General features: G+C 36.9%; 1 protein-coding gene across 1 annotated transcript in view; it reads left to right on the forward strand.

Moving 5' to 3' along the window:
- The window catches only part of CDH12 (cadherin 12), a 977,416-nt gene that overhangs the window by 946,291 nt on the left and 15,237 nt on the right, over positions 1–15,888 (forward strand). The window contains exon 10 of the mRNA XM_033440164.2: positions 3,704–3,840. Coding sequence (XP_033296055.1) covers positions 3,704–3,840 — 137 coding nt within the window. The remainder of the gene's footprint in view (positions 1–3,703; positions 3,841–15,888) is intronic.

Below are 15,888 nucleotides of genomic sequence, written 5' to 3' on the forward strand. Positions count from 1 at the left end.
GTTTTAAGAGACATAAAATAATAAAAGTACTAAGTAACAATGTTTTATTGTATTTTTTACTGTATCAGTGTACTATAGATAACAATATATGTATTACATATATGTATAGATATATAATAGCACATGGCTACCTAGGAGTAACATTTCTATATTTTATTAGAATTAAGTTAATATAAATTTGAATCTAAGTTAAGCTGCATATGGTAACATCTAGAGCAGATAATAAGAAAATAACTCAAAAATATTGTGTAACATTATTAAAAGAATTAACATTCCACTAGACAATATACACTTAATGAAAAAGAAAGTAGCAGAGGAGAAATCATAAACCTTGCACCATCACAATTTTTATCCTATAGAAGTGAAATTTCTGGAAAATTGGAGCTTATCCCAATTAATGAATTAAATGAAAAAGTTTTGATCTAATAAGTTTAAAATGTTTTAAAACCTACCACCTACTGCACAACTTGAATATATGAAAATGATTGAATTGTTCATTTTAAATTGGGAAATTGTATAGTATGTGAATGAAGCTATTATTAAAAATAAGGCTTAGGAAAAAAGTAAGCATATATTTGAAAAGTGAGGCTTTATTGCAGAGCTCAGAGTAGGATATATTTGTTAAGGTTAGAACAGAGTGCTAATAGGAAACAATAATTAGAAAGTATGTTCCATGCAAAGTAAGAGAAATAGATTTCATTCTATATGGAAAATAGTTACAGAATCTCAGCATTGCAAGGTACATTCAGACTCTCCAATCACGCTTAAATTTGTTCCACCACATCTGCACCAACTATTTCAACGTCAATATTTGAGTAGTCCTGGAGCTTTATGGTTTTCTGAGGAAACCTGTTATGACCCTGTGCAACTCTGACATCAAAAACTCTTTGATAGGGGCTTCCCTGGTGGCGCAGTGGTTGGGAGTCCGCCTGCCGATGCAGGGGACGCGGGTTCGTGCCCCGGTCCGGGAAGATCCCACAGGCCGCGGAGCGGCTGGGCCCGTGAGCCATGGCCGCTGAGCCTGCGCGTCCGGAGCCTGTGCTCCGCAACGGGAGAGGCCACAACAGTGAGAGGTCCGCGTCCCGCAAAAAAAAAAAAAAAAAAAAAAAAAAAAAAAAGTCTTTGATATACTTATCCAAAATCTTAATTTCTATAGATTCCATTTTCCTGTCCTATCTGTATCCCACTGAAACATAACAAGTAAATCTAACACCTGCTTCACATGAGTGTCCTGATCAAATTAAAGGCTGCTAGCATGTTTTATGTCTTCTTTCCTTCAGCCTGCATAGCCCTAGTTATTTCAACTACTCACAACCCATTGAATCAAATATCTTTCCAGCCTCTTATCTTTGTCTCTTGGCAAGATTCTGGTCTACAGGAAATGCTAACAGCCTTGTCCCCTTCAAATACATCCACGCTGTGCCCTAAAAGTGATGAACTCTTAACCCATACCCTAATTATACGTTTCGAAGTGTTCATTACTCACAAGATCATGTCCCACCTCCTTAATAGAATTTACGAGACCCTCCTTGACCTAAATCACTTTTTTTCATGTTATCGTGCCTTTCAGATATTTTCCCATATTTCCCAACAGCTTATATTTTCCCACACAAACTCTATGGTTTTGCTACTGCTATTGCAGCTTCCTGAAATACCTTTCCTCCTCTCCTCACTTTGTCTGCCTCTCTCTTCTCGTGAATAATTCTTTTATAGCCTTCTAATGTCAGCCACACACCATGTGCAGGAAGGTTTGCCTGAATCAATACGTGTTGAACCAGGCATCTTTTCTTTGCACTCCTGTAGTGTCTTTTCTGTCTTTCTACCAGGCATAAAAATCATCTGTTTATATGTTTTTCCCCAACTAGACTCTTTATTAGTGGGCATCTTACTTTACCACTTTTTATGTGTTTCAACCCTAGTACAATGTCTAGGGCACAGTGAGCACTCCACAAATATTTAGTGAATTCTACAATTAAACACCAACCATCGTTAGTCTACACCAACAATTCTTTAGAAATGCTATAGTCACGAAGGAGTTTCAGTAACAATTTGCTTCGTAAATTAGGCATGTGCTCAAGTTGAATAATGGTGCTGAAAAGGGGTATTGTGAGAAGATGCTTTTTTGTTCAGAAAAGGACATCAGGCAATAGAGAGAATTAAGCTCCCTGTATCTGGTACTCCTTGAGTTTTAAATGTACCTTAAGTTCATTTATAATTTTTGAGAGCATTTCTATGAGATAGCATGTTACATTGAACTCATAAGGCATGCATTATCATAAATCAACAACAGAAATATCAAAGGCAGATGAAAACCTTGGTTCATACTCTGATCTTATCAGTTACTAACAAATATTGACAAGTTATAAATGTCACCTATAAAGCAAACTAGTTTTGATCTAGCGCCAAAATGATACGCAAACTGCCCCAGTTTTAGGTAACCAGTTTGTCAAAATTATAACTTGCAATTTTGAAACACATATCTTAACTAACTTTTTGTGACTGCCTGGGGATTTAGATGTGCTGACTACTATGATGTCATCTGTTTCAGCCACTGTTTGTAAGGACTTCACCTTGATTCCCCGGCCAGAAAAATGGTGATAAACATATTGTGCATTCAGTCTTTTGATTAGCAGAGCCCTTTTCCACTTAAAAATGATCCATTTAAAATTGGTAAGACTATCTTATAATAATTATATGGAAAACATTGATGACCTCGTTCAAATATCAGCTCTAAAACTTTCTAACTTTGTGAACTTCAGCATATGTTTTTTTACTCATATGTAAAATGGGGAGATTAGTAATACTCATTTTTTAGGGTCGTTCTGGGAATTTGTTAACATATATAAATATATAGAACAATACCTGGCACGTGGAAAGATTTCAAAATGTCCATTAATATGATGATTGAAAATATGTTTGAAAATAATTTTACATATATCACTCTATATATCCACTGTTACATAAAGGTTTATACAAATGCAATATGTCTTTTATTCACTTTCTTGCATTTCATAGTCTAGCCGCTTCACATAAAGAAGGTAACATCTGTTACTATCAAGAAGGTTGGCTAATACAGAAGATAAAGAGACATTATTAGCCAAGGTTACTGTTTTTTGGGTTTTTTTTTTTAAGAAAGTTGTCCTGATATTTAGAGTAATAAAACAACCATGACCCTTTTATATGTGTTTGAGGGAAATATTTCTGTACAATTATCCCATTGTCAGTTAAAAATTTTCCCCTTAGTTTCCCTAACATGTTTTTTTTTTTTTTCTGTCCATGGAAGCGAAGACTCTACCTGTGTTCTGACCTCAGTTCTTTGTAGCTATCTCCAGATGCCTCTCCCACCCCCAGCTCTTCCCACAGTCACCATTAAGGAATATTTTACTGCTTGAAAAAGTTTTAATATTCAGCAGGTTAAGGAAATCAATGGTCAGCTTTAGAATTTTAGTCTCTGCTGAGCTTTCAAGGTGTCAAGGCCCTAAAATAATACGAACAGCAGGAGTACTAAATCTTTCATTATTTCCAGTTTCCCCTTGAGCATACTGACTTTGTGATAAAGAAGCTGTCATTTATACTCTTCTTTATTGCAAGGTAGGTAATAGCTGCAGGAAGAAAAATAAGGAACTGTGTCAAGTTAGCCTGACTGCCATCATGATTAATGTGTAATCATTGCACATTTGCATCTACTCTTTTTTATATACAGGTACTTCATAGATTGGAAGAGTGATGGGGACAGCTACTTTACAATAGATGCAACTGAAGGAACCATCTCTACTAGTGAATTACTAGACAGAGAAAGCACCGCGCAGTATAATTTCTCCATAATTGCGAGTAAAGTTAGTAAGTATGGCATGGACGGAATCAATGTTATACTGCAGTTCTTTGGATTTCACACTCTTAAATGAATCCCTGCTGAGGCGTTTTCATTTTCGGACTGACAGCCAAGTGGTCTCTTGGGGAAACTCAGAAACCGGCTCCTTTTCCTCATGGCATAAGTTCAGAAAAATTGTGACAGCTGCCAGTGAGCCCTGTTTGCAGGACTGGATGAATATCTAGCAGTGCATTTCATGGTGAGATCTCATCCTTTTCCACCCTGTAACCTCAAAAATCCACCGGAGTTCCGTCTTTCCACGTCTTCATCCCTGTATATATTATTGAGAGCTTCACAGACCAGGCAGGAGGAAATAACCATCACATGAAATCATCTTTTCTGAAATATTTTCTGAAATTGAAGAGAGAATTTTTAAATTCACCCCTCTTCTCTCTCTCTCCTTTCATTAAAATGTATTTTGTTACGAACATCATTGTGAAATATACAAGAGTTTTAAGTGCAATCCTTCAAGTGCAATTCTTCACTCAGAATCTATAGGATGGTTAGGAATTACTCCTTGTGTTGGTTTCTGCTTGGTCCAGAAGTGATCCTTTAGACTGAGAGTGATTATAGGTCTTATGTCTTTGGCTGGACAATTCAGGATATTATCACAACTTCCAAAGGTAACAGATGAGGGTGGGAGTGGAGACCTTGGCTATCAACATAGTTGTCTGTAACAGAAGTGCATCGTACCAGTCCTTCTGCTTAGGTTCTCTTGAAAGATTTGAGGAAATCCCTTCTGAGTATCTTTCATTTTGTTTTCCTCCTATTTTCTTTCGTGCCTCTGGTACAAGTACTCTGACAGCTAATGTCACCTTTCAGTGCAGGGAGAAGCTAACTGTGAACATTTCTGTTGAGGGGTTTTTGGTCCGTCTCAACTCAGTGGGTGTAAACGGGAAACAATTTTGTTAATCTTCAAAAACTGCTTCCAAACATGCATAATCAGACACCTATTCCCGGGCCTTAATGATGCCTTTAGATGATTTCATTACTTTTACATTATTCTGATTATTAAAGGTAAATTTAGCATAAAAGAACATGCAGCTTCTGTCTTGTTTGTTGGACTACTTTTCTGTTATGTTAGAAGACTACTGCTCTGAGGCTGCCATGTCACATGTTGTGGTCAGGTTGACAATCCCAGCTCAGCTCAGCCTTCTAACCATACCTGCCAGAGCGCTGGATATGTAAGTAAAACCATCTTGCAACCTCTAGCCAGGCTGCTTGCTAGCTGAATACCACAATGTAACCTCCATCATTACCATGTGAAGTGGAATATATACTCAGCCAAATCTTGCCCAGATTCTGATGCACAAAATTGGGAGAAATACTAAAATTGTAATTATCTCAAGCAACTATATTTTTGTGGTCATGTGTTGTTGTACAACAATAGATAACTGAAGAACTCAATGACACCATAAGTTGGAACTTTGATTCCTTGGTAATGGAGGTAAAGATTCTCCAGCTGGAGTAGAAGGAGAGAGAGAGAAGTAAAATTCATAAATCTCTCTTTTAAAGATTATTTTTTTGAAATATAGTTGATTTGCAATGTTGTGATCATTTAAGATGTACAGCAAAATGATTCAATTATACATGTATATGTATAAATATATATATATATACATATATATTCTTTTTTTACATTCTCTTCCATTGTAGGTTATTACAAGATGTTGAGTATAATTCCCTGTGCTATACAGTAGGTCCTTGTTGGTTATCTATTTTATATATAGTAGCGTGTATATTTTAATCCTAAACTCCTAATTTATCCCTTCACCCTCTTTCCCCTTTGGTAACCATAAGTTTGTTTTCTATGTCTGTGAGTCTATTTTTGTCTTGGAAATAAGTTCATTTGTATAATTTTTTTAGATCCCACATATAAGCGATATCTCATATTTGTCTTTCTCTCTCTGACTTTGTTTACTTAATTTGATAATCTCTAGGTCCATCCATGTTGCTGCAACATAAATCACATAAATCTCTCTTATCTGCCCCCCAGAGAGTGCTCCCCTGGTTGCCACTGCAACCTGGCTAAATGGACTGCCCAAATACTCTCTTCATGTGATTTTTGAGTTATTTGGTATTGGGGTCTCTGAGCATCCCATTTGCCCATGAACTTGATATGGGCACCCAGTGGTAGAACTTACAGCTTCTTAATTCCAGGTCCCCTTGTGTAGCAGATGGCTTTCTTGGATGAATTAATAGCATGAGTTCTCAACTCCAGCTTTCTGTTTTGTCCACTAGACCCTGAGGAAATTCATATACCCTGGTCATGCTGAACAGGTACATTACAGCCTGCTCCTCTACCATATACTTTCTCTGTCATGCTGTCTCCTTTCAAATCTGCCCTCCTTGCTCTGTTAGGTTCTGAGAGCTGATCCTCCAGTCAGCTGCCTGAGAAGACATTCTATCAGGAGAGCAGAACCAATGCCAGTCCCCCAGTTCTCTTTAACTTGTTTTCCTGAAGTTTCCTTTCATGCTAGGCATCTTTCTTCTCTCCCATATCACAGTTACATATGTTATTCATCATTCTTTTCATGCTTTCGGTTATTTCAACTCTGAATTATTTCCTTCATCCATAACACTGAGGAAAGCTTAACTATAATATAGTTAGAAAATAAACTTTAGTATTCTAAGATCTTTGACAAATAGAGTAAAAATGAGATGTCTAAGTTATGGGTTATAAGACCTCTATCGACTATATTATAGTCACTCTCAATTAACTTGGATATAGTAAGTGATAACTGACCAGAGGTAGACTATTCAAAAAATTTCTACTTATCAAAAATGTATTGTCCATAATAGAATATTTTTCATTAGAAAACTATCTTGTGCGACCTACCCTTTCTATTAATGCACATGCAAAACGTGCATATTTTTAGAAGGAGGAGTATTAGGTCCAGTATCTTAACTCAAGATGAAAGTCTGCAGCTAGTTATTCACTCTGTACTGTAACTCTAAAAGGTCTCTTTCTCCCCAGCAGCTACTATAGCTACCAAAACCATCATCATGGTGTGAGGGCACCCATCATGGCAGGTCTGCTACCTGCAGTCAGAGCCTGAGCTCCAAACATTTGGAAAATGGCAGAGGAGTATGCATTCATACAGTGCAAGCAAGTGTCATTGTTCCTTAAAAGCTTAGATTTTTCAAACTTCGAAAACTGTATTTTGTTAATTATTAATATAATGAGGGCACATGCTGGCTCCTCTCTGACCTGCTGGATGTAGTTTTTACCTAAATCCAAATTAGGAAACCCCGTTGTGTGGATTCTCATAAGTTATGTTGGCTCTCACTTGGACACATGCAGAACTGAGACTTAGACCATAATCCATACATACACACAATGTAAAAGGGCTGCCAAGCTAATATTTCTAAAATATCTACCCCTCGTCCATTCCACTGTCTATTCAAAGACTACTGTGTGGAATTTAGAACCCTCAAGGAAGTCTGGTAGGATGAACGCTATACACCTCCATGAAAAAGAAAGAGGCTAAGTATATATCACATGGTAATTAAAGATTCTGCAATAAGAATAGATTATTGTGGGTCTTGTTTTGTTTCAGTTCACAGAGTTTGAAAGTAAACTTTATTTATATTTTAATACATAAGGCTGCTTTCAATGATCAAATTAACCAGCCTCAGCAGGAAACTCTCATTATGGTGAATGACTGAGAAATAAATAACCCACACTTGCCCTGCCAAGTGGAACATAATTGTTTAAGTGTACCTTACTGCAGATTGAACTAGCATATGTTTTGGCCCTGACCCTTCTATAAAAACTCTCAGGTGAAATGAAATGGTACAATGATTGAACAACTTCCAATTAATTAAAAAGCAGTCATTAATCAGTGTTGCTATAGTCCAAGGTCCAAATAGTTTTATTAGACTACTAATAATTCTTTTATGCATTATTGATTTGCTGTTTTTATACTAGTCTTGAGAATTAAAAAAAACGCAAGCCCCCCAAAATCACTTCATTCAAATTATCAGAAACTTCCAATAGGCAAATGTTTCTAATTTCTTTTTTGTTTTGGTGTTATTATAACACATATCATTAGACAAAGATAACTACATTAAAGCCTTAGAACTTTTATATAAATATAAAATAAATGGATGATACCAAAGACAATTCTTCTTTTCTTGGTCATTTTAATTATCCAGATGACAATAGATTGTTTCTATTGTGGAAGAGTTCAAAAATCAGTGGTAGACTTACTGCATGCTATATTTGCGGAAAATGTTATGTGTAAGTATACCATTATGAGTTAGGATTAAATTGTTGAGTAACTTTTAAGGTTATGTAGCATTAGAGCTACTTTGCTTTAGCTTCTTTTTACTTCAACATAATGTAAGTAGTATCATCTTCATATATACAGAAAATCAAACTGAGATTATTGTCTATAATTTAGGCTCAACATAACTTCATCTAATTTTTTATAAATTGTATAGAACATTATTTACATGAAAAGTATTAATGGTTGTGGGTTAAAACTAAGACTGAAGTCTGTTCTTAAGGACAGTTTAGGAATAGAAACTGACCCCCAAAATTATTTTAGTTAGTTATAACTATGCAAATTATGCTGAATTCCAGGGACTTCAGACTTAAGTGCACTCTCATATAGCCTCCAAGGGAAAGTTGCAAAAGGTTTATATTGACCGAACTGTGGTCATTAAGTAATGAAGGATTTAAACAAAAATAAATAGGTTTTTTGGTAGAATTTTTTAAAGGATTTCTTCTGCCTGTGTGCCAAATAGTTAGCCATGAAATGGTGTTCTCAGACCAAACGAGAAGAAAGTACCTAATGTTTCTATAATAATTGTAAGTGATAATATTATAAATTAGTAAACCAAACTATTATAGTAGCTTTATATACATTCACTCAATTTATTACTGTCCACATTGTAAGAGTGAAGAAATAGAGGCTAAGATTTATTTCCATTTGTCACACAGCAAATGATGACCAAGCTAAGACAGGAGCCCAGGACTCACACTCCAAAACACAATTTCACAGGGACACATTTTCACCTCCTTAGGCTTCATTTTTAAATAAGTTAATAGTAAAATTAGTCAAGGTGATTTTTACATACATAGATAATTAAAGTAAACTATAGTAAAAATTTTTATGTACATTTGCATTGTACATATAATTAAGCTGAAATTATTGTTAGCCTTGGCATCTATCGATCTATCTATCCACCTACATTTAAGCTCGTTGGACTGCTTACCTATTAGAAATCTATAGTGCATTTGCATTTTAGAAATAAAATACAGACTCAAAGTATGAGAATAGGGAAATATGTGTGCAATATTATGTGTGTGCCAGGGTTGTAGGTAGGTAGATTGCTATCTCTATCCAATAAGTGTTAATTACTAGATAAGACTCAAGCTACAAAAGTTCCTAATGATTTTATTGTGAAGAATCCTTTTTGATAATTTCCCTGTATATGGAAAGATTTTTGCCTACCGACACTATATGGCTTCCTCTCTGCTGGCTGCCCTTAGCGGCAATGCCTTTTTCAAGGACATAAAGAAGACCCTGGACAGTGTGGGCATCAAGGAGGTGGATGACAGCCTGGCTCAGCAAGGTCACCTGTGAGCTGAAAGGAAAAAACCCTGAAGATATCAGTCACTGCTCAGGGTATCAGCCATCTGGCCAGAGTGCCCATCTCCGCGGGAAAGATCTGCAGCTCTTGCTGCTGCTTCAGCCTTGGCATCAGCAGAGAAAAAAGAAGGGAAGAAGAAGGAGTTGCAGGAGTCAGATGACTCCCTGGATTTATCTTGTTGAAGTAGAGTTCTGCTCCCCTGCAAAAGTGATAAGATGTCATTTCTGACATCAGCGGTATCGCTGATCCCCCATTCTGTTTAGTAGAAGCAAGTCACTAGATCCAGACCACACTTAAGGGCAAAGAATTACATGGAGGTAACTCATGTGGGTATCAGGAAGTGGGGATTCTCGGGAGCCATTTGAGAAAGTTGCCTACCTGATGTGTTTCTTGACAACTAGACAAGTCTTTCAAAAAGTGAAGAAAGTTTAGAGACCATACTACTTAACTACTAGGCCTGAACATTTTGTGAAAAAGACAACAATCTGGTTGAATTCATAAGTATGCAACCAAAATGCAAAGTTCTGTAAGAGAAAAAATAATTAAAATAATAATTATTTTTGAAGACATAAGCATAGTATGTCACACAGGAATTATCATTTGAGCTGAGTCTTTAAAAGATGAAGAAGATACCGAAAAGGAGGAAAGGAGGGTATTCTAGGTTGAGGAAACATCTTAAGCAAAGGCAGAGAGGTATTAAAGCTCATGTCCAGATGAGAAATCACAAGTAAGGTGGTGCAATTGGTGCCCAGAATGAGTAGGGAAGGCTAAAGAAAATGCATTCAGAAAGGGAGCCTGAGATCTCCTCTCTATTCTCATATAGAATACAGTATTGTTAGGTACAGTCACCATACTGTACAGTACATCCCTAGGACTTATTTATTTGATAACTGGAAGTCTGTACACTTTGATCACATTTCCTTTTTGCACACCTCGCACCCCTGCTTCAGGCAACAATTTCAGGATCGATACAAATATCAGATCATTGTGTTGTACACCTAAATTAATATAATGTTGCATGTCAATTATATCTCCATTTTTAAGAAAGAAAGAAAAGAAAGGAAGCCTGAGGCCTTATCAAACAGAGCCTTAAATACCACATGGAGAAATTACAAAGTTTTTTAAGTGGGTTTTTGAGCCCATCCTCATTTCTGCTGTTTCTACTATATGTCCCTAGCTCAACATATGTCCAAAGAGACATATATCACTTCTCCAACTTTCCCCATCCGGTGAGTCTGGAAGGTAGTTATGCAAGGGACCTGCATTCCTGTAAACCAGCACTGGCTGGGTTACATTGTATCCATCTGGGTGACCGAGGTTAACCTCATCAGGATCAAGAGACAAGGGTGAGTCTGGATTCTCTGCAGTGTTTGAGCCGCAGACATTTCTTTCTAATTTGGCCAGTCTTTTTTCAAAAGGGCACTGTAAGTCATATGCACATTTGAGAATAGGCATGCAGGTTGGCCCTTTCTTTTTTACTACTGTTCTTCAACTTCTTAATTGTTACCTGAATCAGAATCACCTGGGACAGTATTCCTGGACCCCATTCAAGACACACTGAATCAGAATTTCTGGGATTATTGCCAAGAAATCTCCATTTTAAACAAGATACCTAGGTCATCTAATGGATACTGATGTTGGAACCAGTGTGCTAAATTCCCTAAATATTAGCATGGATTTGTGGAAATAAAACAGCTTAATGTTACTATGAAGACATGTACGTACTCAGAGAGCGTAGTTGACTTCTGAGGACTAAATAAAACCATTGGTTTCAATTATGGATTGAAGACATTATTTTTTCCTATTTTTTCTCAAATAATTGCCTTTCTCTTACACTTCATGAATATGTTACTTTGCATGTATGAGTCTAGGTAGTTTATGTACTATTTAATATTTCCCTTTTTTTTCCCCTGAGTAACTATAAGAAACTATCAATATTTTGTATTCTCAAAGAAAGGTATCTTTGATTTATACTAGTATTGGCAACAATTTACTAGTACTTATAATGCAGAAAAGTAACACATACTTTGAAGAAGGAAGCACTTATAAATATTCAACCATTTTATAAAGCCTTCAATGTGTTGTATACATGGAAATAATAATCATTAACACCACTATAGTCATGGACTTAATTTAGAAATGATACCATTTTTCTCACTATTATATGATGTGTCAATATAATAGAATCCAAGTTTGTTGTTATAGTTTATATTTTATTTTAAACTTTCAGCTGATTATGGGTATACTACCATAATCAAACTATTTAGGAGTAGTTTAAACCAGTAAAATTGCTCTATCAAAATCACATACAAAACAATGTCAGGCTTTTTTTTTCCTTAATTAGTATCTAATTTTTCTCCAGAAATTAAAACCACTTGATGAGCTTTTCACCTAATGGTTGAAATTTGGATAAAAATTATATTTTAGATATGTACAGAAAATTTTAACATCACATATCAAAATTGGAATTTAAAAATAAGAAACATTTTTACATTGAAAATGTTATTTTATTGACCTCATGGACTATATTGTATTTCATCTATTTGTATAGGGATCCTCTCAGATGTGAACTTCCTAGTATCAGGGACTTTATCTTATACCTCATTGATGCCTATGGTTTATTATACTCTCCGGAACACATAGATATGTACATAGTTAATGAATAAATTGTGAGTAGCTTTATAGGCATCCCATCCTGCTGATTTGGGCCTTGGAGTTCCTGGTAAGTTGCTTCTTCTCAGCCTCTGTGCTCACCCGGAGTATGTTGGGCATGATATAGCTGGAATGGACTGGATGCTGAAAAAGGCTTAATGAAGTCCAGAAGGAAGACCTCAGCCCTTCTGCTAAGGCACCAGCACCCCAGGCAGTGGGCCTGTGTGCAGGGGAGCAGGATATCGAAGACCCACGTGGCCTCTGGCTTGACCACACCTTGTCCATGCAGATGCCACCGGCAACGACTGGCTGTCCAAGGTTCAGGCTTTGAAGTGGGGCCAGGAGCTCCCAGGCAGGGGCTGACTTAGGCTAAGACTCCTGGGAGTAGCTGTGATCTCCATCTGCCGATGATGGGGAAAGGGAGCTCCAGAAACTGCCAGCAACCTCCTGGGACTTGTTAGTCAGTCCCCCCAGGCCAGTCTCTGTGTCCCAGAAGACCCCAACCCATTCCCAACCCACAGCCACAGAAGGCAGGTAGGTGGGCTCAGAGGCCCTGCGAGTCAGGACAGGGTGACATGTGGTTCCAAAGGGTGGTGACGCCATTCCAGGAGGCCTGGGGACTGTGGGAGCTGATAGCTGCCTCGGTCTCCTTGGAAGTAGAAGCCTTGCTGGAAGTGCAGACCTGGAACCAAGTGGGAGTTCCACTCCCAGCAGCAGACCCCTGGGGCAAAGTTCCTGCGTGGCCCCTGGAAATGAATGCTGTTCCTGGCACAACGGCCAATGTGCCCTGAGGAGCCCATTGCAGCTGCAGCCCCATAGTTAGAACACTTCTTTCCTTTTAATATATATTTTAATATTTCTTATCACTAGGGATTTTTTATCCATTGCTGCATAACAAACTACAATGGAGTTTCTCTGGGTCAGGAATTCTTTTTTTTAAAAAAATAAATTTATTTATTTTATTTTTATTTATTTCTGGCTGCGTTGGGTCTTTGTTGCTGCACGCGGACTTTCTCTAGTTGTGGTGAGTGGGGGCTACCCTTCATGGCGGTGCACAGGCTTCTCATTGTAGTGGCTTCTCTTGTTGCGGAGCACGGGCTCTAGGGCATGCAGGCTTCAGTAGTTGTGGCACACGGGCTCAGTAGTTGTGGCTCGCAGGCTCTAGAGCACAGGCTCAGTAGTTGTGGCGCACGGGCTTAGTTGCTTCGCAGCATGTGGGATCTTCCCGGACCAAGTCTCGAACCCATGTCCCCTGCGTTGGCAGGTGGATTCTTAACTACTGCGTCACGAGGGAAGCCCTGGGTCAGGAATTTTAAAAGAATTCATCTTAATATCTGCCCCAGGAAGTCTGGAAGACTTGACAGCTGGGGGTTGGAATCTTCAGAAAGCTCTTGTACTTCAGAAACCCAAAGGCACTGAAACATTTTACTTTCTGCGGCTAATTAAACTCCAAGTAAGGAGTGATGCCAGTCTTCTTTTCTTAATCAATGAAGCATAATATAATTGAGGTTCAGTCATGTTGTTGTAGCACGTATCACTGTTTTGTTCCTTTTTATTGTTGAAGAATTTTATTGTATGGATATGCCACGGTTTATCTATTCACCAAAAGATAGACATTAGAATTGTTCCCAGTTTGGGACTATATGCATAATATTTCCATGCACATATTCACATATACAGGCTTTTTGTGGACATTCATTTCATTCTCTTGGGGAGAGACCTAGGAGTGGAGTTGTTGGCTTATAAGTTCATGTTTAAGGTTTAAAGAAAATTGCAATGTATTTTCCAAAATGACTGTACAACTCTGTATTTCTGCCAGTGATCCTTTCCATCAGCAATCCATTTTATTTCTCTCAGCTATGATTTGTGAATTTCAGTTTATAAGTCCCACCTTTATTTTGCTAAATTTATTCCTAAATATTTTATTATCTTTGATTCTATTGTGAATTGAATTTTTCTCAGTTCTATGTCAGTTTCTTCTTTGCTAGTATATTAGGTATAAAATGGCCTTTTTTTATATTGCTGTCTTATCCCACAGCCTTAATATACTTGATTTGATCTATAAGTGTTTTGTGGATTCTTTAGGGTTTCCCCCATACAGGGTCTTGTCATTTTTTGATAAAAAATACTTTTTCTTTTCAATCTGAATACTTTTTAAATTTTTATTTTTATTTGTTTGCACTGGATAAACCCTTTAGTGCAATGGTCAATATGTGGTCAGAGCAGACATTCTTGCCATGTGCTCAATATTAAAGAGAAAATATTTAGCCTTTCACCACTGAGTAGGATACTGGCTATGGTTTTCTTATAGATGGACTATGTCAGGTTGAAGATGTTGCCTTCTATTCATTATTTGTTGAGAATTTTTTATAAAATCATGGATGGATAAATTTTTTCAAATGCTAATGCTGAGTCTATAGAGATGGCTGTGTGATTTTTTTGTTCTTTCTTCTGTCAATATGATATATCACATTGACTATTATTAGATGTTAAACTAACCTTTCATCCATAGGATAAATGCTATTTGGTCATTATACATTAGTTTTCTAATAAGCTTCTGGCATCAACTTGCTAATATTTTGTTAAGGAATTTTTGTACCTGTGTTCATGAGTGATATTAGTCCATGCTTTGGGTTTTTTTTTTTTTAATTATTAATTAATTAATTAATTTTTGCTGTGTTGGGTCTTCGTTTCTGTGCGAGGGCTTTCTCTAGTTGTGGCAAGCAGGGGCCACTCTTCATCGTGGTGCGCAGGCCTCTCACTATTGCGGCCTCTCTTGTTGCGGAGCACAGGCTCCAGATGCACAGGCTCAGTAGGGCCTAGTTGCTCCGCGGCATGTGGGGTCTTCGACCAGGGCTCGAACCCGTGTCCCCTGCACTGCATTAGCAGGCAGATTCTCAACCACTGTGCCACCAGGGAAGCCCCATGCTTTGGTTTTTTTTCTGATGTTTTAAATTGACTTTTGGCATTAAGAAACAATGAATAAGCTGGTGTTTTCTCCTCTATTTTCTGAAAGGGTTTGCAAAGAATTGATATTATGTGGTTTATAAGTAGTTGATAGACTTTCTCAGTGAAGCCATGAAGGCATGACTTTTTCTTGATGGGGAAATTTTTAATTACAGCTTAATTTTTTCCACTTGTTTTAGGTCTATTAAGATTTTCTCTTTAATTTTGGGGTCAGTATGACAATTTATGTCTTCCTAGGAATTTGTCCAGTTCATCTATGTCAACTAAATTTTTGACATAAATTTATAATATTAATTTATAATATGTATTTCACTTATGGTATTTCACTACTCCTTTATTATTGATTTTCATAATTTGGCCTTAATTTTTTTTATTTTCTTAGTTTAAGCCATGCTTTAAAATACTACTAATAAGGCAGTTCTAACTCAAATTGACTCAAAAAGTTATGGGATCTGATTGAGATATCACCAAGGATAAAGAAAGAAGATCTAACAAAACATTCTTGAAGTCATGAGGGACAAAAATAGAATTAGTTATCGATTATTTATCTGAGCCCAAAATTATTAATAAGCTAGTTATTTAATATAAGCAACATGGGTCAGTAATAATTGGAGTTTAAATGGCTTGACTACTAAGAACACAGCAATTAATTGTGTAAGATTTTGGTTATTTAATATTTCAAAGTTCATAATTGAATTTACTTTCTAAGTGTTCAATGATAACTAGTTTCTAATTTGGCAAAGATTCAGATAATAATGCTCATGCCAAATCAAGTTTAAACAAATTTCGTCATTGCT

The sequence above is a fragment of the Orcinus orca genome, chromosome 3, assembly GCF_937001465.1.
Source record: "Orcinus orca chromosome 3, mOrcOrc1.1, whole genome shotgun sequence".
NCBI classification, from domain to species: Eukaryota; Metazoa; Chordata; class Mammalia; order Artiodactyla; family Delphinidae; genus Orcinus; species Orcinus orca.